The sequence below is a fragment of the Fukomys damarensis genome, unplaced genomic scaffold, assembly GCF_012274545.1.
Source record: "Fukomys damarensis isolate Sample0158 unplaced genomic scaffold, DMR_v1.0_HiC HiC_scaffold_19, whole genome shotgun sequence".
Lineage (NCBI taxonomy): Eukaryota > Metazoa > Chordata > Mammalia > Rodentia > Bathyergidae > Fukomys > Fukomys damarensis.
In genome coordinates this window covers 47,910,655-47,935,017 of record NW_022900931.1, presented here as the reverse complement: position 1 = coordinate 47,935,017, position 24,363 = coordinate 47,910,655, and the positions used below count along the sequence as shown (strand labels likewise).

The 24,363-nt window shown below is 44.4% G+C and overlaps 1 protein-coding gene across 8 annotated transcripts in view; it reads left to right on the top strand.

The window, feature by feature from the left end:
* The first annotated feature begins 5,291 nt into the window (after window positions 1–5,291).
* The window catches only part of Atp1a4 (ATPase Na+/K+ transporting subunit alpha 4), a 32,796-nt gene continuing 13,724 nt past the window's right edge, over window positions 5,292–24,363 (top strand). For 3 of the 8 annotated variants that reach the window (XR_778757.2, XM_010616676.3, XM_010616675.1), the window contains exons 1-12: window positions 5,382–5,927; window positions 6,058–6,117; window positions 7,808–8,011; window positions 8,557–8,670; window positions 10,470–10,604; window positions 10,873–10,990; window positions 15,669–15,937; window positions 17,887–18,085; window positions 18,275–18,381; window positions 18,571–18,705; window positions 21,941–22,130; window positions 22,268–22,440. Coding sequence is in view for 2 of the 8 variants with exons in the window: in XM_010616676.3 (XP_010614978.1) it covers window positions 5,775–5,927; window positions 6,058–6,117; window positions 7,808–8,011; window positions 8,557–8,670; window positions 10,470–10,604; window positions 10,873–10,990; window positions 15,669–15,937; window positions 17,887–18,085; window positions 18,275–18,381; window positions 18,571–18,705; window positions 21,941–22,130; window positions 22,268–22,440 (1,857 nt within the window). In the remaining 6 variants the exon portion in view is untranslated. Of the gene's footprint in view, window positions 5,338–5,381; window positions 5,928–6,057; window positions 6,118–7,301; window positions 7,430–7,807; window positions 8,012–8,556; window positions 8,671–10,469; window positions 10,605–10,872; window positions 10,991–15,668; window positions 15,938–17,886; window positions 18,086–18,274; window positions 18,382–18,570; window positions 18,706–21,940; window positions 22,131–22,267; window positions 22,441–24,363 lie in introns of those variants that run through there. The other 5 variants (XR_778759.2, XR_778758.2, XR_778760.2 and 2 more) reach the window with 5 other exon arrangements.

The following is a 24,363-nucleotide window of genomic DNA, read 5'->3' as shown; positions in this document are numbered from 1 at the left end:
TTTTTTTTTTTTTTTTTTTTGATACTGGGGATCGAACTCAGGTCCTTGCGTTTTCAAGGTAGGCAGTGGAACCACTGAGCTAAATCCCCGGCCCTATGTCCAATTTATAGATGAGGATACAGAGACACAGAAAGATTAAATTATGTGTTCAGAGTCTCAAAGGAAGGAAGCATGAGAAGCAAAATTCAGAGCTGGGCCAGTCCGGCTCCAGAACCAGACTCTGAACCACCGTGCCCTACTCAGGGAAGGCCTGAAAAGCCTAATGATATAGCGAAGTGTGGAGACTGTGAGAGAAGCCAGGAATTTCTGGGCATTGACCGTTTGGGCAGTAGGGACTGGGGAGACTCAGGAGAGGGGAGAAGGCCTGATCTTAGAGATGCAGTAGGGGAGGCCGGGCATGGTGGCGCATGCCTGTAATCCCAGCACTCAGAAGGCTGAGGCAGAGGCAGGAGGATCACTGTGAGTTCAAGACCAGCCTGGGCTATATAGTGAGTTCCAGATCAGTCTCAATTACATAGTGAGACCTTGTCTCAAAAAAAAAAAAGATGCAAAGAAACTCAGCTAGACTATCTTAACGAAGAGATCCAAGAATCTTATTATCATTCAAAGGTAAAGCCAACCTCTGACCCAGGGAGAAATACTTTCCATGGCATTTCCTTTTTATCTACAGAATAGAAAATATGATAATTCATCAGAAACAGATGACAAGTTGAATATTTGAAATGCTAAGAGCACAGCAAAAATTAGTAAGAATGTGATTAGATTAACATCAGTGGAAGACATTTAACACAAGATGAGTCTTTCAAAAACATCCTTGAGGGCTAAGGATGCAGCTCCATGATAGGTAGAGCTTAGAATGTCCAAGGCCCTGGGTTTGATCCATAGAACTGCCAAACACAACAACAACAACAACAAAAGCATTGGTCCCAGTGAGTTCAATGAAGAGTTCCCCAAAAATTCTTAAAAGAATATCTCTGTATTATTTAAACAGCATCAGAATACAGAAAAGAATTTTGTGTCACCCAGCCCTCTTATGAGGTAAGTAGAATTTTGATAAAATTTGGTAATACATATAATAACTTGACCACCACCAAGCCATGGCCTAACAGGGAGAACACATTACAAGGAAAACATTACTAACAACTGGCATTGACAAGAAAAATGATTAGCCATTTCCAATGATACTGAGAAGTCTGTCAGCAAAGCCTAACATCTATTCCTGATTCAAACATTGGAAGAAAAGAGCATCCTGAAAAATGTAATCGTGTTCAGAAAAGAAAGGAAGGGATGAAGTCTAGAACACTAAAAATAAATATCAGCCACTACAGCAGAAATGATAGCAACATTTGAAACTTAGATAAGGAGTTAGCATTTAAAAGTTTGACATAAAGAGACAAACAAATCCATAGAAGCATTATTTTTTTTGTAAAGAACAGGACTACTAACAAAATCCAAGGAAGACAACCAAGACAAATTCACAGCAACGAGGCAAAAAACCTGGAAGCATTCAATTGAAAGTCATAGGATACAAATAGATCAGTTTTTAGGGCTGGGGATTTAGCTTAGTGGTTCTGGCACCTATGTTGCAAGCTCAAAGGCCAGAGTTTGATCCCTGGTACCAGAAAAAAACAAAACAAAACAAAACATAACATCAGTTTGGTTTTTTTTTAGGGGGGATACTGGGGATTGAACTCGGGACCTTGCATTTAGGAGGCAAGTACGGTGCCACTGAGCTAAATCCCCAGACCCAAACAGATCAGTTTTTAAACAACTAATATTTATCCTCAAATATCAGAGAACAAATACAACACAAAGGGCTTCTATTTTCAACATAACCAAAACAAACTACACTAAAGATCTGGCATGTGCACCATATGGTATTTATTAGAGAAAATTCAAAAACCAGAATGAGAGAAATAAAAACGTGAATACATGGAGAGCTAAACTTGACTACTGTTTGGGAAGACAGTTAGTAGAGATAAAAATAAGTGAGTATAAGAGTCAATTCAATCTGCACTGAAATCTCACTATACTTTTTATTGTTGTGACATTCAGCATCCCAGAGTAATTAGGCAAGAATCTGAGGTGGGTTTTTTGTTTTGTTTTGTTTTGTTTTTTTGTGCTGGGACCACTGAGCTAAATCCCCAGCCCAAAAATCTGAGTTTTCAAAATAGGTGACAATGAAATAAGTGAACAGATAACTGTGATGATAGCATACAGACTCCAACAGATTTTAAAACACATCAGACCAAAGTGACTTCACTATCAAAAGCTTATAAAGTCAAGATGAAATCTGAAAACTCAACCATCCATTCAAAAATCGAATCTGAAACTACTTGTGGATCAGCCTGAGGCAGGCACTGTTCCAGAAGCTGGGTATTTAGTCATGAACAAGCCCAGAAAGGTCAGAGAGAACTAGGCATTTAGCAAGTCAAAAGATAAATAGGCAAGATGATCCCACGGGGTGAAAAGTGCTGCAAAGTGATGGTCAGAGAGCTGGAGTCAGAGGGGTACTATGAACGTGACTACTAAGGAAGGTCTCGCTGAGGTGAGCTTTTGAGCTAAAATCTATGTATCAGAATAGATTTTCCAAAAATAATTCCAACAATTGTAGGTCCAGAAAGTTTCCCCTGGGAACTTCTCATGTGCAAGGCTGTGTTGCTTCAGGGGTCTTTCAAAGATGAATTTTTTTAAAAAATCATTGGCTGACAATAAATGAATGCCTCAGAAATTTAAAGGGGGGCGGGCTGGGGATTTAACTCAGTGGTTCTGGTGCCTGCCTCATAATCACAAGGACCCAAGTTCAATCCCCGGTACCCAGAAAAAGATGAATTTAGCAATTTTAAATTTTATTCTAACTTTGCTCTTAAGGACTTTATGATGGACAGTCAACAAAAAAAGCCATTGGAAAACATTTGTAATATATATGACAAAACAATTAAAAAACAAAACAATGGATTATTGGGCAAATAGTAAAAACAGCAATTCACAAAAAAGGAAATCCAAAAACCAATAAACATAAAAAGAAAATGCTCACATAGATAATAAAGAAATGTAAATCAAAGCAGCAAGATAGCAAATCTTGCTAATTATAATGGTAAAATGTAAAAGATAAGGTCATCCAAATTGGAGAATGGACATTCTTGCATTTGGTTTTATGAGATCTAGACACTGAAAGTCCTTTGAAGGGGCTGTTGGCAGAATATTTTAAGATTTTTAAGTGAGTGTGCCCTATGATTCAGCAGCAAAAATCAATTCTACAGAAATAGAGGCTAAAGGTACTTACAGGAAGAATGCTATGGCAGCATTATTTTGTTTTTGTTTTTTTGTACTGGGGAATCAAACTCAGGACCTTGCACTTGCAAGGCAGGCAGTGGAACCACCGAGCTAAATCCCTGGCCTGCCATTGTTTTTAATGGTTTAAAAAAATGGGAAATCTCTTGTGCATCCATGAGTAATGGGAATGATTGAACAGGCCATGGTCTGACTTGCAGCACTGAAGAAATAGGCTTTAGGTATCTGCCAGGTGTACAATAAGATAGTCCCTTGCCTTGCCTCCATCCCCCCCCCACAGAATGTTTTGTTTTGGAAATGTAAATTTGTGTTGCTGGCCTCTTACCCATTGTATCAAAATGATTTATGACTGTTTGAACTGTGTGAATTTTTTCAGGAATGTTCTGTTAAGCTCCGCCCCCTCTCTGGAATGTTCTGTGACTCCGCCTCTTTGCTTCAGGAATGTTCTGTAACTCCACCCCCTGCTTCATTGATGCTGCGCATCTACCCTGTAGCTCCCTATATAAGGAAGCTCTCATTTCTGGTAGAGTGCTCGGACTCCTCTGAGCCCACCGGGGGACAGCCAGTGTCATAAAGGTTTTTTTCTCCACCTCTTCTACTGATCATCAGAGTCTCAAAGTTTCAAATTATGAGAGCTGTGACCCAGAGCTGTCACACTGCACTGTAAAGCTCCACTGTGCCTCAGAGCTGTGGCACTTGACTGCAACACTGAGCTGTAACACTTGGCTATAGCACTGAGCTGCTCTGCTCTGCCGCAACAGTGATTGCATAAAAATTAAAAACATAGCTTCTTTTAGGTCTCTATTTGTCTAAACATAGAAAAAAGACTAGAAGGATAGGCAGCACATTAACAGCAGTAACTTCAGCAGCAGGAAGTTCAGAGGGAGGGAAATGGGATTTTCAGGGGATTTTTTTATGCCTCTCTCTCTCTCTCTCTCTCTCTCTCTATTTGTTGTTTGTTTGTTTTTGTTGTTACTGGGGATCGAACTCAAGACCTTGGGCTTACAAGGCAGGTGCAGTACCACTGAGCTAAATCCCTGGCCCTATACATTTCTAATAGAGAAGAAAACTCCACTCAGTTAAGGAACAGACTAATCTTTATCTCAGCTGGGAAGGGAACCTTTCCATTGTGTATTTTGTCTCTTTTTCTGTTTCTTTTGAGGCGGGGTCTTGCTATGTAGCTCAGGCTGGCCTTGAATTTGATGATCCTCCTGCTTCAGCTTCCTGAGTGCTGGGATTACAGGCGTGCCCCATGATGAATTTTGAAAGAAGATTGTGTCAGAACCAAAATGGATGTTTTCAGACAGTCATATATATATAAGTGAAGGACTGATAGAAATATGTAACTTCTTTAGATGTTTTTTAGAAGGAGATAAAAAATTTGTACATAAGACACACATAAAGTCAAACACCTATCAAGATATCAGAGATGGTCAAAGAGGTAAATGTATCATTTTAAAACCGGGGAAATAGTCACATATCATGTTTTATAAATGCTGGTGATCCTGTACTATCATATGAAACACTGAAGATTTTACTCTCATAGAAAATACCTGCTCAGGGTGCCACAAACAAAATTCCTGATAGGAATCGAGCTCTTTCCTGAGCACCCTGTTTGCCAGACACTTCATGTAAAGCATCGCTTTCATCCCTACCCTTGCCACCTTTTGAGGTAGCTGGTAATCCCCCCTTACAGAAAAGAAAGGCCCAGAGAAGTTAGTTAAGTTGTCCAAAGCCACACAGCTGCTAAGCAGAGAAGCCAGGATTCCAAAGCCCAAGATCTGATCCATTGCACTAGCCACGCTCCACAAATAAGGATCTAATCCAATGCTGGTGAAGACGTGTGCCTGACGGAAAAAGCACACACAGGCAGAGTGCCTGCCTTATTTTTTCAAGCCAACAATCTGGGGGTATTTCTAAGCCTCAGGAGATGCCAAACCACACAAGGACTGTGTTCTGTTTGCTCTCAGGCCCCAACTCTCCCTGTGGCAGAAGCTGCCCCAAGAACCCTCAGACCCAAAGTCGGAGCTCTGAGGATCCCAGGTCAGAATGTCTACGGGGCCTTTGTGATGCTGGGCCACAGCCGTTGCCAGGACACCTGCAGGCCTGGGGCTGGGGGCTCCCTGCACGCTGTGTGTCCCACTCCCTGCTCTCGCAGTACGGCCACCTGCAGAGGAACAGGGCATCCTAGTGCTCGGGCACAGGGTGACCCCCCTTGCACCCTCCCTTTCCTCCTGCCTCTCCATCCTCTCCTCACCTCCAAGGAGCCTCATCCTGATCCTTCCTCCCTGCCCCGGCTACTCAGGCCTGTCTCCCCTTCACATTTCTGCCACCGGCACCTCACACCCCGGCCCCTCCGAGGCTCCTCCTTCCTCTCCCCACCACACACACAGCTTCTCCACTTCTCTCTCCTCGCAGCTCCCCCTTGCTCTGCCTCCTTCCCACACTCTGAGCTGGCCCAGCTCTATCTAGGGATAACCATGGAGCGTGGAGGAAAGAGAGGGAAAGTAAGTCCCCATGGTCAGCATCCAAGCCGAAAACCCAAAAGGGAGCCTAAAATTAAGACGAAAAAGAAGGTGAAAAGGGATACAAAGAAAAAAGACATGGAGGAACTGAAGAAGGAGGTGGTCATGGTGAGAACCCAGATCAGACTACCCTCTAAACACATCGACACCACCCACGGGTCAGGCCTGTCCGCTTCCCCTCTCCTGCAAAGGCCCTGAGGTCCCCATTTCTGCCTCGCTGACCTTATTCTCCCTTCAGAATGATCACCAATTAACCTTGAAAGAGCTGAGCACCAAGTACTCGGTGGACCTGACAAATGTGAGTAAGGAATTCCCTCTGCGAGGCATTGGGTCTCTAACTCTGACTTTGCGGTGGTCGGGATAAACCTGAGCTAGAAATCAAGAGCCTTGGTTTTGACTCCAGTGTTCATACCACTCACAGTCTACCGGGCCAAGTGCCACGCGACACTGCTCGGAACAGATGACAAGGGTAGCTACCCTCAGACAGCTCAGGGCTGGATTAAGAGCACAGGAAGGGTTTGGGGCAGGGCTTCTCCTACTCTGTCCGTAGGGCTCCTTTGTACTTTTAGAAGAGTATAAAGAACTTTTGCTCTTGTGGATTACAGTTACCTAAATTTATCATGTTAGAAATTAAAATGGAGAGATGTAAGAAGTGTTCCCCAGCTCATTTTAAAAATAAGAGCAAACACACTATAAATTAGTCCAATAATATTTTGTCAAAGTAACTATATTTGGGGCTGGAGATTTGCCTCAGTGGTTCTGCTTCCTGTCTCACGAGTGCAAGGGCCCGAGTTCGATCCCTGGTATACACACACACACACACACACACACACACACACACACACAGAACTATTTTTCAAAACTGAAAAATTAGTGGCATCGTTCTTTTTGCAAATCTCTTAATTAGTCTAGCTTTTTGATGCAACACGGGTAGTGTTTCATAGCTTTTCTGTATTCTATCTCTTGCAGTACATCAGGGGTCAAGCAGCATTCAGAAAAGTTCTACCAAGCCAGGCTGAGTGGTGCACAATTTGCCATCCCAGCACTCCAGGAGAATCACAAGTTTAAGTCCAGCCCAGGCAACTTGGCAATTTAGCAAAGCCCTGTCTCGAAATAGAAAGGCTGGAGAATGTAGCTCAGTTAAAAGACCTTCATTTCAATCCCCAGTACCGAAAAAAATGAAATCTACCTCACATGCTTGAAAATGAGAGTGAAAAGACAATGCTTTAGTAGTATTGTGGAAATGGTTTGATTGTTATGGGTGTCCTAAAAGAGCTTTGGAATCCCTTGGGCTTTTCTGAGGCAAAGTTGGGGAGTAGCTGCTGGGAATTGGTAGATATCTACTATATTTATTTAAAGGAAAAAGCATGGCCGGGGTTTAGTTCAATGGTTCTGCTGCCTGCCTCACAAGAGCAAGGACCTGAGTTCAATCCCTGGTACAGAAAAGTGGGGGGGGCTGGTCCATCACCATAAAGGAAAAAGCACCTAAACTAGTGTCCAATATTAGAATACAATCTATGCATTCACGCCTTTAGTTGTTTTGTTTTTGTTTTTGTTTTCCTGTTTCCAAATTGGATAATCGAAGTGTGGATGTCAGTATGTTATCAATGGTATGTATTACATCTCATCACTACATTGGCCTTCCACATTACAATTTTCTCTATCTCCCTGCTTTAGGAATAAGGGGAGGGACCATTCTTAATCATGTTGGTATTCTCACAATATCAAGCCCCACGATAGGCATTCAAATTCAAAAAGATTTGTAAATCCAGCCATAAACAAAGAAACCAGCTTCCCTGTGGAAGCTTGCTAAATGATAGCCCTTCTATAATCAAACTTTAAAATAGCTAAGAAAAACATCCAGCCTGACCTCCAGAGAGCTGCTTTGGTCTAGACCCATCCTGAGGTTATAAATGGAGTTTATAACTCCCCTTTACTATAGCTGCCTCTTCACAGATCTCTCTCAGCCCTATTTCTTCTCCACACAGGGCCAGAGTCCTGAAAAGGCAAAGGAAATACTGATTCGAGATGGACCCAATACACTTACACCTCCCCATACCACTCCAGAGTGGGTGAAATTCTGTAAACAACTGTTCAGTGGTTTTGCCCTCCTGCTGTGGATCAGTTCCATTCTCTGCTTTGTGGCCCATGGCATCCAGCTTTATTTCAATGAGAAATCTAGCAGTGATAATGTGAGTCTATTCACCTGGCCAGTCCTTTCTCAGCTCAGCTCTGGAAACTTCTGCTCAGCAGCCCAACACTCCTGAAGTCCTCCAGCCCAAATCCCTAAGAGTCTCAGCGCTTCCTAGGAGGCTCTGGTCCATGTTGGTTTGCTTGGCTTTTAATTAGAGAGCTCCTGGTCCCTGAGATGCATGATTTGCCCCCAAAAACTTTCTCTTGCTACCCAATCATTAAGGTACTTGGAAGTCCTTTTCTCTCCCAGGATTGTAACCTCTTCATCTTCTCTTTCCCTGTCTCCCTCACCACCCCACCTTCTTCCTAATGAGTTGCCTTTCTGGAGAAGAAGACACAAGCCTTGTTTGACCTGGGATTTTCCTAACCACTCACCATAGCTCAGGATTCCTTCCCGAAAAGCCAGTATTCCTGCCCCGTCTCAGATTCTTAGGCTCCTCTCTGCTTTCCAGATCAGCCCTTTAGCTTTAGTTTGAAAGCTGGTTTTCTAGGGTGAAGAGAAAGAAAAGGACTTACTGATGAGCCTTTCTTTCCCCATCCCTAGCTGTACCTGGGTATTGTTCTGGCTGTCGTTGTTGGCATCACTGGCTGCTTCTCCTATTACCAGGAGGCCAAGAGTTCCAAGATCATGGAATCTTTTAAGAACATGGTGCCACAGGTAGGTTTGGCGTGGAAAGATCCAGTGAGAGGAGGTATGGACAGGACCGATTACAGTTATTAAGTCCCTGGGAGAATTAATATCCTGAGATGAGTGAGCTGTCAGGCTGGTTTGGGGAGGGTGGGTCTAGGTTACTCTCTTAGACATTAAAGGTATCCAGGAAGGCTTTGAACCCTGAGAAAGGCACATCACCAAGAAGTAGTCTAGTCTGGAAGGCACAGTTAGAATCCAATGAAGAAACATTGAGAACATTCTGTTTTTTAAAAAAGCAAGATTGGTGGGAAGGCTGGCTTCTCCAAATGTCGATGAGTTTAATGACAATGAACAACTTTAGAAATGTTCCAAATTGAAGGTGGCCCAAGAGACATGACAACTGAATTCAATACTTAGCCCTAGACCTGATGCTATTGTGGAGGAGAAAATAATGGCTTTCTTTATTTTCCTTTAGTTCTGGGAATTGAACCCAGGACCCCTTACAAAATAAAAGATATTTGGGGTCAAATAACAAGACTAGAAACCAATTGGTAGATTGAGGAATAGTATCATTGTAAAATGCACTAAACTGATAACTGCATTGTACTTATGAAAGAGAATATCCTAGTTCTTTGGAAATTCTTAGGACTATTTAAAAATACTTAGCATAAAAGATCTCAGTGTATATAACATTCCCTCAGATAGTTCATGGGGAAAAAAGTATATGCATAGCACACACATAGAACCATAATAACCAATGACAAAGCAAATGAGGTGAAATCTTAATAGGTGAAAATAGGTAACGCTTCTAGATGTATTGGACCTATTTGTATTCTTGTAAGTTTTCTTAAGGTTAAATTTATTTTTAAATAAAAATTTTTGAAAGATACCTGGAAATAATATGATAATAGACAGGGGCTCCTAGGCATAGGCCTAGAAGTTTGCAAAGGAATAGGCTCTGAAATTTCCTAACAATGTGATCACGTTCTAGAATGATAGTCTGGCTTTCTTTGGTATTGATATAATTTAATCCCCCCCCCTTGGATAGGAGTTTTGAGAGAATATATTTTGGTATCTGTTTGAACTAGGAGTTTGAAGACACACACACACACACACACCCCCCGCCGCCAATTTAGTGCTTTAAAATAATGCATTCTCTCCCCACCCTGCGGCTGGGTTGTTGTTCCAGTCTGGGCTGACCTTAGCTGCTGCTACATGATCTCAGATGACCTCACTCATTTGTTTGGGGCCTCAGTGGAGATGACTGGACAGTGGGGCCTCTGTCTTCCTGTCTTCCATTCTTCCAAGAGGGAAGCTTGGGCTTGTTCTATGGGCCAGAGGGTTCACAGGACAACAGGACAAGCCCCAACCTGAAAGCACTTTTTATGCCTCTGCCTGCATCACTTTTGCTAATATCTTATGGACCAAAGCATGTCATAGGTCTAGGGGTAAAGAGACAGATCCCTTCTCTTGATGGGAAGACCACCAAAGTCACATTGCAAAAGGCCCTGAAGACAGTGGTATAGGAATAAGCAATCTTCCAAAGGTACCTTCAAGAATATTGTGGTGAGTGACACGGTAAAAATGGGGAGTCAAGGGCCAGGGATTTAGCTCAGTGGTTTCACTGCCTGCCTTGCAAGCACAGGGTCCGGAGTTCAATCCCTGGCACCAAAAAAAAAAAAAAAAAAAAAAAAAAAAAAAAAAAAAAAAGAAAAAAGAAAAGAAAAAAGAAAATGGGACGTCGAGAGGAAGAGAGAGTCGTAGGAGAGGAGTAGCGTGGGAGAAACAGAAGGGTTTAGAAACAGCCCTGCACTGTCTTCCCATAGCAAGCCCAGGTAATTCGAGGAGGACAGAAGATGCAAATCAATGTACAAGACGTAGTAGTGGGAGACCTGGTAGAAGTGAAGGCCGGAGACCGAATCCCTGCTGACCTCCGGCTTATCTCTGCACAAGGGTGTAAGGTGAGGAGACGTGGAAAGCTGGAGACTGAGCTAGCATGGGCTTAAAGTACAATAGGGGCCTGGGCTCGGTTAGAGAAAGTATGATCTTGTCATTCCAAGCCTTAAGAAGTTAGTAGTGAGGGTGTAGTTAGAGACCATGAGGTGATGGCCTGTACATTTGTTCTCTCTGTATATCAGTGATAACATTGGTGACAGACACAATGTCTTTATAAGTCAGTCTGCCCTTTTTCCCATGCTCACCTGACAACTCATCCTCTTCCCATCCCAGGTGGACAATTCATCCTTGACTGGGGAGTCAGAGCCCCAATCCCGGTCCACTGATTTCACCCATGAGAACCCTCTGGAGACAAGAAATATCTGCTTCTTCTCCACCAACTGTGTGGAAGGTGAATATTGAATCCTAAGTAGCATAAATTCAAGAGCACAGTCTGAAGCAGACAGATTTCAAGAACCTCCAGCTTCTAAAAGTATTGGGAGTTCAATCCCCAGCACCAAATAAAATAAAATAAAGACATGAAAGTATTGGGGTAAGAAGAACTGGTGAACAGTTAATAGCTGTATGACCTTTGGTGAAAGGTCAGAGCTACCATTTTCACCTCAGTGCAGGGATGATACTAAAGGTCATTACCTATAGAATTCTGTGTAGGTTAAGGGAGATAATAAGTCGTGCTTACCACGAGTCTCAATGCATGGGAAGTGCCCTATAATTGTCAACGTGTTCTAGCAAGTGAAAGGACTATGCTGTACCTGTTGACATGGACACAGAAGGGAAGAAAATTATTCATCCCTCCTGGGTTTCTCTTTCCTTGAAGCAAGCCTCTCCAAGACTCCAAGAGAGGGCACTGGCATCAGAAATTTGAGGCACCAGAGATGCCACTCAGACTTTGGCTTTGCTCCTGGAATCGAGGGCACCCTTGAACTAGGAGGCAGTTCTGGCCAACGTGATAGCAAAGGACTGGACGTCATTATGTCAGTCTGCTCTTTGCCCCTTGCTCTTAGAGCTGCCTGAAGACTCCCTGGAACACTCTTGGGTATCTAGAAATAACTGCTTTTTACTGAATGCATAAATGCATTTTATTGGATGCACTATGTCAAGCCCTATGGATTATTATCTCCATTTTTCACAATGTGATATAGTAGGTGGTATTATCCCTGTTTTACACACGAAGGGCAAAGGCTCAAAGAAATTAGTCATCACATCAAAGAGCACAACTCAACAGAAGGGAATGATTAGGACTTCTAATCTGTTTCCAAAACTCATGCCCTTCCCAAGACCCTGCTCTGCCCTAAAAGATGGCTAATGTCCTCCCTTGTAATCAAATGACTTAATTTGAAAATACATTAAAGAGTAACATTAAGACCAAACAGACACTGAGGAAAAAATCAAACCAGAAAATAATGTATATTAACATTTAAATGTTGGGCAGCAAGGCGCAAGTTAGCAAACTTTCTCCAAAATTGCTAGACTTCTACTAAAAATCGTAGGAACAGATTTGCTTATATTTATCCTTCCCAAGTCGATTTTTTCATCAGCCATGTTGGTGCTTCAGATAAGAGGGCTGGAGAGAAGTGTGTAGCAGCATTGCTTTGGGAAGTAAACATCTACCTGGGTGTGTTAGGAGAGGCGCAGAACCGAGTTGGCCCGAGAGTGGAGCTAGGTCCAAGGAGCTCTTGACTGTTAAGTTGAGGAATTTCTGTGTGATTTACAAAGTAGTAGCTTTTCACCTAGACCAATTTGCCCTTTCCCCAGAACAACTGATAAACCAATAACATAACTTTAACTTGTATCCTTCCTCCTGTATGTTTGTTTGTTTGTTTGTTTGGTACCGGGGATTGAACTCAGGTCCTTGCGCTTGCAAGGCAGGCCACCGAACCACTGAGCTAAATCCCCAGCCCCCTTACCTCCTAATTGTCATGACTTTAGGCCACGTGGGGCTGCAGTACAAATGTCTTTCTTTGGGCTCTCATGAATTTTCTAGGTAGCCTAAGCTATTTCTCTGATGATATATGGATGGTATATGAAAGAACTAGGCTGGCCTGGAATGCGGGATGCCTGGCCTTCTAAATTTTCCTCTAGATTTTTTTGTTTTGTTTTGTTTTGTTTTGAGACAGGGTCTCACTTTGTAGTTGAGACTGACCTGGAACTCACTATGTAGCTCAGGCTGGTCTCGAACTCACAGGGATCCTCCTGCCTCAGCCTCCCGAGTGCTGGGATTACAGGCATGCGCTACCACGCCTGGCTCTCCTAGATTTTTTTAAAGCTCTCTCTCTCTCTCTCTCTCTCTCTCTCTCTCTCTCTCTCTCTCTCTCTTTCTCTGGTACTAGGGATCGAACTCATGACCTTGCATTTTCGAGGCAGGCACAGTGCCACTGAGCTAAATCCCCAGCCCTAAGTTTCCCCTAGATTGATACCAACCAACTTGGCTCTAGACCTACTGGGATTAGTTATTAAATCTTGTTTCTCCCAGTATGGGGAAACCATAGCAGAAGGAATACAAATGAAGAACTAGACTCAACTATGGCATAAAATTGATATAGGTGACACCGAACTCTACCTGTCCACCTCCATCCCACTGAAAACATGAAACCCTTTCAGCACCTCTCAGTTACGCTGAGATACCTCTCAATTAGTGTCTTATAAGACTCAAGAATTCCTCTGACCGAGATTTCAAAGGTCATACATAGAATGCTTTATCTTGTGAAATTTCCAGAAGTCCCCCTCCACTAGAACACTGACCCATCTGCAATGAGAGGAGCCTGCCTCAGACTCATGTAGACAAAGGTGACCTTAGAAATGAAAACCAGGGCCAGGGATTTAGCTCAGTGGTTCCGCCACCTACTTTGCCAAGAGCAAGGTCCCAAGTTCGATCCTCCGTACCAGGGGGTGGGGGGAGGAAGGAAATGAAAGCCACCTGCTGCACTAGGCTGATGTTTGTGGGAGTTGCTAATCAAGAGTTAACCTACTAAGGCAACATAAACTTTTGTAATGGTCCTTTTGGAGACCCAAAATTCATCTAAGACAGGAGAATAACCAATAGTTGAATGCCCACTCTGTGCCAAACCCTAATCATCATACTTTTAAAAACATTTAAATTCCTAGCTTTGTAGGTGTTCTAATCCCATTTTAAGATGAGTCTCATGGCACTAAAGTAACTTGGCTCAGGGAACAGAGTTAGTTAATTGGAAAGTTCTACTTCTAGCCCTGAGTCTGTTTCTAAAATAATTGCTATTTCTGTAATGTGTTCCTTTCTTGAGTGACTCTGATTTTAGGAATTTCAGTCATTGTAAAGCAGAAACAATTAGCTTAAGCAAGGAATCTTGTCACGCTCTGTATTTCAAGCCACATAGGGGAATGGCTTGCATGATGTGTGTGTCAAATCAAACGTGAGTTTGCCCTCTGGGCTTGGGCAGCAGACAGGTGCAGAGAAAGGGTCAGACAAGCAAGAGCCCAGCTGCCATGGCCTGCACTACCCGGCAGAGGTCAGGCTGGCTCTGGCTAGCGAGCAGGGAGGGGCTCCCGTCAGGCAGGGCTGCTCTCCTACTGACAGCTGGGGCCAGAGGACTCTGCTGTGGGGGAAGAGGAGGGCTGTCCTGTGCATTGCAGGACATTTAGCAGTGTCCCTGGCTTCTAACCGGTAGGTGTCAGTAGCCATCCCCTCCCACCCTAGTTGGGACAACCAAAATGTCCCTGGACATTACAGGTCCTGAGGGGAGGAAGGGCGAACTACTCCCAGTTGACAACCGCCAGATTAGAGGATAGAGAACTCTGCCAAAAGGGTAACTGCTGTTCCTGGGGTGCTAGAAACTTTCCAGCTGCTGAGGACAAAATGAGAAATGTATAGGCGATGACAGATACTCAGATTAAGTGCAATGAAGGCCTTCTCGACAGTAAAGGCGATTAAGCGTTAGAACTGGGTACGCGTGGAGGACCGTGAGATTGATTCAGAATGTTCAGAGATTGCTCTAACTTCGAAACCCTTACCTATATACACTGCACATGAGGTGAACACAGCATAAAGCCCTCCAGCGGCCTTCCTTGTTGTTGTTGTTGTTTTACCATGAACAGCTTTCTTTTCTTAGGAACCTAACCCAACAGCCTTCTCATTTCAGACTGGGCATGTCTTGGTTAATTATAACAGAAAAAAGAAAAAGAATTTGTGTTTTTCTTTTTACTCTCACATTGAACACAGAACCCTTGTATATCCAAGATACGTGAAGACTTTCATATCAACCAGCAATTTTCCAGTAGATACTAACTAGGGGTCCTAGAAATCATTTCATTTGTGACACTATCTCTCTGGAAATATCACGTAAGGACTGAGTCCCACAAGGCTGAGGTTGTTAATCTATATCTCTGATAGGCTACTAAAAATCAGGGGTCCCCGACCCCTTCCTTGGGTCTTATAGAATGAGATTGAATGAGACTGTGAGCCTTTTGGAATGGCTCACAGAACTCAGAGAAGCACTTGACTTACATCTTCCCATTTACTATAGAGGTTATTACAAAGGGGACCAGCCAGGTAGAAGAGGTGCACAGGACATGATGTGTGGGGAGGGCCTGAGGCTTCCATGCTCTCTCTGGTTAGTCCATCCTCCAGGTACCACCATATCATATTTCAAACCCAGTCTTTTTTTTTTAATGGAACCTTCATTCTATGGGCACAACTGATTGCATCGCTGGCCATTAGTGACCAACCCATCTCTCCTCCAAGGTGGAGCAGTGGGGCTGAAAGTTCAACCCCCAAAGTTTGTCCCCCTGGCAACCAGCCTCCATCCTGTAGCTCTCCAGGAACCCACCAAGAGTTGCCTCATTAGAACAAAAGATTTTCTTATCACCCAGGAAATTCCAGGGGATTTAGGAGAGCTGTGTTAGATGACACCCTTATCACTTAATAAGGAAAGTCTTGGGAACTAGGATCAAAGGCTATATTTGAGAACAAAAGATTCTCCTGTAACTCTATCTTAGGTTTTAGGCAGTTTATGTCAGGAACTGGGACAGAGGCTAATACTGGAGCCTCTTATCATATCACAATACCACACTGTCCTTTCTCCCTTCTTCCACAGGATCAGCCCGCGGTGTTGTGATTGCTACAGGAGACTCCACAGTGATGGGCCGAATTGCCTCCCTGGCATCAGGCCTGAAAACTGGCAAAACCCCCATTGGTGCTGAGATTGAGCACTTCATCCATCTGATAACAGGGGTGGCCGTTTTCCTTGGTGTCACTTTTTTTGTGCTCTCTCTTGCGTTGGGCTATGGCTGGTTAAAGGCTGTAATTTTTCTCATTGGCATTATTGTGGCCAATGTACCTGAGGGACTGCTGGCCACCGTCACTGTGAGTATACAGGGAGGATGGTGGCCTCTGGGCAGACAAACACCCCAGGAAAATGAAATCATTCCTACATATTTCTTTGTTGTCAAACCTCTCAAGTGCAGAGCATTAGTGATATGTTTATAGATCAGAAATAATTTAGCTTCCAATATCACATTGGCTTTTTCTGCCATACTTCTGGTGCTTTTTCTTTCTCTTCAAAGAGAAGAAGCAAGTTGCAATGGAGAAAGCACTGGACTCCAGGTCATCAAGAGTGAGTTCTAGTCCTGGAGGTTCTTGCTGGAGACCTTAGCCAAATCACTTAACATCTCTAGGCCTCAATTTATTCATCAGTTTATAGAGAAAGATTCATTTATAATCATAGAACTCTGCTGGGAAGGACTTCAGAGGCCCTATAAATTCAGCCTTTGAGCTGATGCAGGATATTCTCTATAAAACCCATGAGGAGAGGGTTACTTTTTTTTTTTTTCTATTACATGTGTTATTTTTTATTACTATTTTATAAAGCTTAATATTTTTCTAAAAGAAAAGCTGGTTTACATGTCAAGTAGCAAAGATACAAGTAGATAGCTAAAAACAGTATAGCTATTAGAAATAAGGGTAGAGCTAAAACGAAAACAAGAGCAGTAAGCAGCAATAAAATTAATTCCTACATAAAGCTAGCAGTGCAATAGTATAAGCAGAAAGCAGCTTTACATTAAAAAAGTTATTTAAATACAGAAATAGCTAGGGTTACTTTTTTTAAGAATGGGAAATGTCCTTTTTTGTCTCTGCCCATTGGAGTGCTATAGTCAAATTTCATTATGTTGAGCAAAAATATAATTGTTTCATCCTCGTTTTCCCAGCTGAAAAAACAAAATGAGCAGGTTCTCTTCTACCTTCTAGCCCTTCAGGTGTGTGTGTTGCTAGAGAATCAAACCCAAGGTATGCTGCACAAGTGGTCTACCATTAAGACACATCCCCAGCACTGTTTAAATTTTTGATGTTAGCCATTATGTCCCCTCACATTCTCCAGTGGGGAGGAAAAGTAATCGTTTGTCCTTTAGTCATTCTTCTATGACAAGGTCTTTAGATTCTTTGTCTTGCTGATGACATGTTTGAGGCATCAATATTCTTCCTAAAATAGAAATGAGAATAATGCTTGGGTTGTGCTTGGACTAATATGAAAGCACTGGGACTGGAGATATTATGTAAATATATTATAACCTTATGATTAGAATTCTATACTTACATTAACCACAGAATAAGAATATATTAGCTTTTAAAACAACCTTGCCACTCACGCTACTTGTATTGAATTTATAATCAACAAATCTCTTCTGGTTTAAATGATTTCTCAAGGCCTTTTCAGTGCTGTGATACTCCTTCCCAGTATCATCAGTCTCTCCTTTCTGCTCTTTTTTTGTTTTGTTTTTTGAGACAGGGTCTCACTATGTAGTCAAGACTGAATTGGAACTCACTATGTAGCCCAGGCTGGTCTCAAACTCACAGGGATCCTCCTGCCTCAGCCCCCCCCCCAGTGCTGAGATTACAGGCGTGCGCCACCATGCCCTGTTTTCCTTTCTGTTCTTTTTTAAACTATAGGTACAACTCCACCTCCACACACAGCATCTTATTCCACAGTAAAAGATTAGCTGTCACTGTAGTTTCTGGAAAGACTGGACCTGAGACGGGGTTGTGGCCTGGATTTGAATGGGAAAGCGGCCTCTGGGCGGAACAGCAGAAAGACCTCAGGGGAGAAGGTCACTCTCTGTGGTACTCTGTCTGACAAAGGAATGTATGGAATCTCTTTTCAGAAAGCGCAAACCAAAATCATTCCTTAATTTCCTTTACCATGGCCACAGAAGGACTTGCTAAGGAGCGTGGAGGAACAAAGGGGAAATCAAAAGGGACACATTTTCAAAATTACGCAGTAGTGTGAGTAGTCGTTCTCTCCCTGCCGCTGGCCTCAGGTGTGCCTGACGCTGACCGCCAAGCGCATGGCGCGGAAGAACTGCCTGGTGAAGAACCTGGAGGCGGTGGAGACGCTGGGCTCCACGTCCACCATCTGCTCGGACAAGACGGGCACCCTCACCCAGAACCGCATGACCGTCGCCCACATGTGGTTTGATAGAACTGTGTACCATGACGACACCAGCGAGGAACAGACTGGTGACTAGTGGTGTTGGTGGACGCGGAGTGGCAGATCTGGGGGGTGTGATGGGTGAGGGGAGAGAGTCCAGTCACACACGTGGCCGGAGAGCTGAGTGGTGAGAAGGGCAGAGGGGCGGACGGGATATGAGTCACTCCCCGATTGAAAACTTTCCTATGCCTCACAGCTCTTTCCTTCTTACTCCCCAGGGAAATTCACCAAGGGTTCTGAGACCTGGTTTGTCCTGGCTCGGATTGCGGGGCTCTGCAACAGGGCTGACTTTAAAGCCGACCAGGAGACTTTGCCCGTAGCGAAGGTGTGTCGGGGCCCCAAGGGGAAAGCGGGTGCCTCGGTGTCCAGGGTCTCTTGTGCCCTCTCCTCGGACTTTCCTTCCTGGCGTGCAGTGATTTCTCCCAGGCACCCCTTCTCCTTGTGGCCACAGGTGAGCCCTGTGCCCAGCGGGGCGAGCCCCGGGGCTTATTATGCAAACTCCTCATCCCGGCAGCGGGAAACAACAGGAGACGCTTCGGAGTCAGCCCTCCTCAAGTTTGTCGAGCAGAGTTACGGCTCTGTGAAGGAGATGAGAGAGAAAAGCCCCAAAGTGGCCGAGATTCCCTTTAATTCTACCAACAAGTACCAGGTACAGAATCCACGAAAGTAAGAGACAGGTGGGGGGCGGGGCTCGGCGGTGGGGGGGGGGAGCTTGGCCTTTGCCTTCAGCCTCCCCTCCAGCAGGGGGGTGATTTGGGAGAGAAGCATCCCAACTGAGAGGAAGTCGCAGCTCAGGAAGAGGTGACAAACAGGCCAAGAGAGGCGGACCAGGTGACAAAGGAGGAGGCCCTGCACCCTAAGCAGAGCTCTGACTTGTGCCGCTTACAGAGAAAGCAATTCCAAACAACTGCTCTCTGAAGTGTTAGGAGGGGACAGAGGCCAGTCGGTGAAAGCCACGATAGAGTCACAAGCAGCTGCTGGAGGCACCTGGGTCTACCGTGAGATTTGCCGCTGCAGAATAAGGTCGCACCCGTGGGACACTGTATTTTATTAGACATCAAGCGATCCCTTCCACTACAGGCCTGCAGTTCCACTGGCTGCTATCAGGCAGCTGGTGACGGAGAGTCCCCGGTGTGCTTGTGAAGTTTTTCACTTCCCAGGGACCTACTGATCCATGACCTAAGGAGGAGTAGATGAGGGCAGGAAACGCTGAGTGAGGGACAGCAGTGCACAAACAATAAAACCCACAGAGGGATGGGAAAGACAGTACTTCCCTGCGCAGTGAGAATCTTGGCAGACTTGACCGGAAGGCTCCGGCACAAAGGAGGGGACGGTGGCTTTAGCAGAACTGGAGCTTTCCTGGGCCACCTGAGTTCTGTGGGCAGGCAGGGCTTGCTTAGGGGAATGAGTTCCCCAATTCCTCACACTGCTGTGAAGGCTGGCCTTTCAGGTTTGTGTAACAGAGAGAGAACGAAGCCCCAAGTCAGTTTTGCCTTCCTGTCTTAAAAACACATAATAAAATAACACAGTGTGTGTAGATTTTTTTAAAACAAAGTTACCCATACAGTATAATTCATATTGAATACCGAGTAAGAGTTAAATAGATTCATGCCTTCCTGTCTCGCCTGGTTTTTAGTTGGTGTAATAAAATAGGTCTCCTAGGCTCAGACTGCAAATTTGATTTCCATTTTTTTGACATTTTGGTGGCCTCAGTAACCAGACAGGAATTCTGTGGCTTGGCAAAGCCAAGTAAAGCCTTTGGAAAGAATCAGATACCTCTCCCTCCACGTGATTGAAAACAAAAGCAAAGCATATTCATAACATCAGTAGGATAGCCAACAAATAGCAACGTTCCCTAAAATGACTATGTTAGAGATTCTTCCGGCTACTGAATATCCAGCTCAAATGACTGGACTGTCTTTCAATGTACACAAGTGCGGCAGACCAGCTCAGCAGGTGCCTGCTCTGGGAGACTGAGTTAGACACCTTAACTAGCTTGCTGTAAAGGTCAAGTCCACTTGTTATGAGGGACATCTGAGCCTACTGGCCACTTGCAGAGCTTGCTGTCTTTCCTTCTCTAAGATGGAAGGGAAAGGAAATTTTTCTGTTCAGGCATTTCTGGTTTCTCCCTCTACCTTCTCTACCTGTAATTTCCTATCGTGTGATTTAGCTGGGCATAGTTTGTCTTGCTCTCACCTCTGGGTCTTTTATTTATTCAACCAAGATTTCTTGAACGTTCAGAAAATTGAGTTTTCTTGACATTTTATAGCTTTATACTTAAGGAGTTAAGGGTTTTCCTGTGAACTGTTCAAGGATATATTGAACATAACTGAATAGTCTCTAATTGGAGTGATTGTAACCACATTCTACAAGCTGGTTTCATACCCAGCTGCCTTGGGGGCATGATGTCTGGCTCCCCTGGGCTCCCACATTTCCTTTCAATGCACTGACTTTGTTCCCTACAGGCAACACAGCAGGCGTTTCCTATCCATCAGAGGCACCCCCTGGAAGGTTCTGCTCCTGTAATCCTAGCTACTCCCAGAGCTGAGGCCAGGGGATGGGAGGATCACAGCATTACAAGGCTGTTGTTGTAGCTCAGTGGTAGAGTGCTTGCTAAGCATGCACCAGGGTTCAATCCCCAGTACCACAAAAAATTTATTTTTAAATTTTAAAACATGGAGGTATTCATGGAGAGTTCCTTTTCATGGATCAGGGAGCAAGAGAAAATGCACTACCTGACTGATCTGTTATCTCTCGCCTGGTTGCTCTGGTCTCCTCGGGCTCACCTCATGAATATGCCCTCTTCCTGCCAGCTCCACTTACTTACACACTAGCTAGCGACCCCAGGTCCCCTGATGGTTTCAACAGAGTGGGCATCAGGATGCCCAACCTATAGGCAACTGCTTCACAATTTTTTTTTACAATTTTCTAAGTATTCTTTTTTTTTTTTTTTAAACAACTCTCTCACATAAAATCCATTAAAGTAGGCAAGGTAGAACCTTTTAGATTTTATGGAAGGAACTAGGGTTTTGTAGGGTTAAGTGGATTGACCTGAGATAGTAATACTAAGAAGGTATTTATGTTGGCCCTGGAACAAAGGTTTTAGTCTTGATTTTCCCTTGGGTTTTTGGTTTTTGGTTTGGTTTGTCTTACTGTGTGCTGGGCTGACCTTGACCTCACTATGTATCACAGGCTAGCCTGAGACTCAAGACCTCCTCACTCAATCTCCTGAGTGCAAGGATTATAGGCATGAGCCACCACACTCAGCAAACACAGATCTTTGGGATCCTGAGTTTTGTTTCTTGCCTGCTTGGCCGTGTTCTTTGCCAGTAATGAGAGTGTTTGTCTACCCTTGGAGAACTCTGAGATTCCTGTGCAAATCCTACCAGGCTGAAGTTTCCTGGGAAGGGGAGCTGGGTTAACCTCAAGTCTGGTTTGACTAGGGTAAGCGGGACAAAGGAAATGGTGGGGAAGAGCATGAAACAGTTTGCTTGTCATCTTTTACCTTCAAAACCTTAAGCTGAGGTAGGATGATCATGATTTTGTATCCAACTTGGGCTACCTAGCAAACTCAAGGCCAATCTGAACTATACAATGGGACCCTGTCTCAAAAAACAACTGGGGCCGAGGGATTTAGCTCAGTGGTTCTGCCTCCTGCCTCGAAAGCTCAAGGACCCAAGTTTGATCCCCGGTACCAAAAAAAAAAAACAACCAACAAAAAAGGCCTTCCTACACTGGGGATTTAGCTCAGTGGTTCCAGCGCCTGCCTAGCAAGCACAAGGTCCTAAGTTTGATCCCAAGTGCCAAAAAAAAAAACCCCAAAAAACACGCCTTCTTCCCCTGGCTTTCTCCTTCTGTCCCATCACTGCGTCTTCTCTCTCCAGCTGTCCATCCACCGTCATGAGGATGGCTCCCCGGGCCATGTGCTGATGATGAAGGGTGCTCCGGAGAGGATCTTGGAGTTCTGCTCCTCCTTCCTCCTGCATGGCCAGGAGTTTCCAATTGATGATAAAATGAAGAATGCTTTCCAGGATGCCTACTCAGAGCTGGGAGGTCTGGGGGAACGTGTGCTAGGTAAGGCGCTGTGGGAGCACCTTTGAAAGCAGGGCATCCAGATGGCTGTTTGTGGGGTGAAGAGTTTAGGATATGGGGTGGGTGGGATAGGGATACAGAAAGACAAATGACTACTGGCCCCTTCTTTCTCTCTCCAGGGTTCTGCTTCTTGAATCTTCCAAGCAGCTTCTCAACAGGATTCCCTTTTAACACAGATGAAATAAATTTTCCCATGAGCAACCTGTGTTTTGTGGGCCTCGTATCCATGATTGACCCTCCTCGCGCTGCTGTGCCTTCTGCTGTGAGCAAGTGTCGTAGTGCAGGAATTAAGGTACAACTTCTGACTACCCCAGACAACCTGTCATAGTTCTGAGCTGCTAGTAGAAAGCCTTGCATGGAGTAGTTAGTGATCTTGGCTTAATGGATTTCTGCCTCCTTGAGTTTATGATTTTTGGTTGTAGTTGTAGTTTGGGGTCTTCTTTTTTTCCTTTGAGATGAGGTCTCACTGTGTTGTCCAGGCTGGTCACAAACACATGAGCTCCAGTGATCCTCCTGCTTCAGACTCCTGGGCAGCTGACACTACAGATATGCACCCCTACACCTGGCTTGTGATTTTTTTGTTTTAAGAGATAATTAAGGGCTCGGGATCTAGCTCAGTGGTGCCATGCCTGCCTTGCAAGCACAAGGTTCTGAGTTCAACGCCCAGTAAAAAAAAAAAAAAAAAAAGAAAGAGATTTAATACTACTTCCCTCTACATCAAGAATTTTATCTTCCATTGGACATTAGAACAACAGGTAAGCTTGAAAAATCTGTACATCCAAGATCCATTAAATTAGAAGTTCTCAGGATGGTCCCAGGCATCTGTATTTTAAAAATTTTCCTAGCAGTCTCAATGAGCAGACAAGTTTGAAAACCAGGGTCCAGCACAGCGCTTCTCAAACTACCAAGCCTTGGTGATGCCGAAGTTGCCGGTCTACAGATGATGTAAGGAGGAGGAAAGTGCAAGGAGCTGTGGTGTCAGTGTGTTGCTGGGATGAGTGGTAAAGGGTGAGAGGCTAAGAGGGATGGAGGCTGGAGTACGCAGCAGTGAGACTGAGACACTGAGAGCCATAGAGTCCTCAGTGAGTCTGACTTGGAGTGAGCAGCTTCCCTAGCAGATTTATGTCCAGGAGGGAAAGCTAAAAATGGTCCAAGAGTAAAACAGACAAACAAACCCAGAGCTGCAAAATCCTCTCTGAGTGGGCCTTGGACTGCATGGAGGCAGCCGAGGGATTCCTCTAATTCTGAGATGTGGAGCCTGTGTTTCCTAGGTCAGAGACGCACATACATCTTCACAGATAAGATAACAACACCTTCCCTGCTTGTGCCTTATATTCTGAACCCCCTGCCTATCCTGGGTCCTAGACCTAGGGGGGGATAGGTTAAAGTACAAGGTGGAGGTATTGAAGGAAGAGTAGATGCTGTTGGTTGGAACTGGCTTTATATTAAACCTGTGACTGTTGGCAGCTGGTCGAGGGGTCAGTCTGAGCCATTCTTAATCCAGTGATTGGTCACTAGAGAAGGAAACTAAGAAAGGATGTGGGAAATTATTGTGAGTGAATTCTTTAATCACTGTCTTACGAGTAGGTTTCTGCAGAGGTAGCACTATTAAAGCACATGGGCAAAGAATGGCCAAGTTACCGCAATGTCCCCTGACAATTCTATAAACTACCACATCACACTGTGGAAAGGGTTCGTTCGAATTTTCTGAGCCTCAGTGCAGATTATTCGAATGAAGAATCATGTTGTGGATGTAGTCTAAAATTTGTCTCATCTGGGAGTTTATGGGTTGTTTTAGGAAGAAGAGAGTCACAATTGTGCCCACCTGTAAGGAGACCCAAACCGTGCGTCAGGTGTGATTTAGTCAGGATGCCAAGCAGATCAGATCAGGATGTCAGCACAGCAAGAACCCTGAGGACTGACCCTGAACTGGCCCTGAAGCAGAGGCCTCAGTGCTTTCTGGCCAGTCCTTGTTCTGGGCACAAGTTTACATGTCTCCCTGCAATGTTTTACCTCCTTCTGGACTCCAAACTGATGGATATTTGGGAGACTGAGTGAGGAATTGTGGATTGTCTCCTCTTCCCTGTGTGGGAGTACAAGACATATACATAGTGCTATCCTTCAGGGAGGATGAAATAGAATGGACATACAACAACTTGTTTCATGTATCTACTTGGAAATGATATCGGTACCAAGCTGACAGGCATTAGCAGGA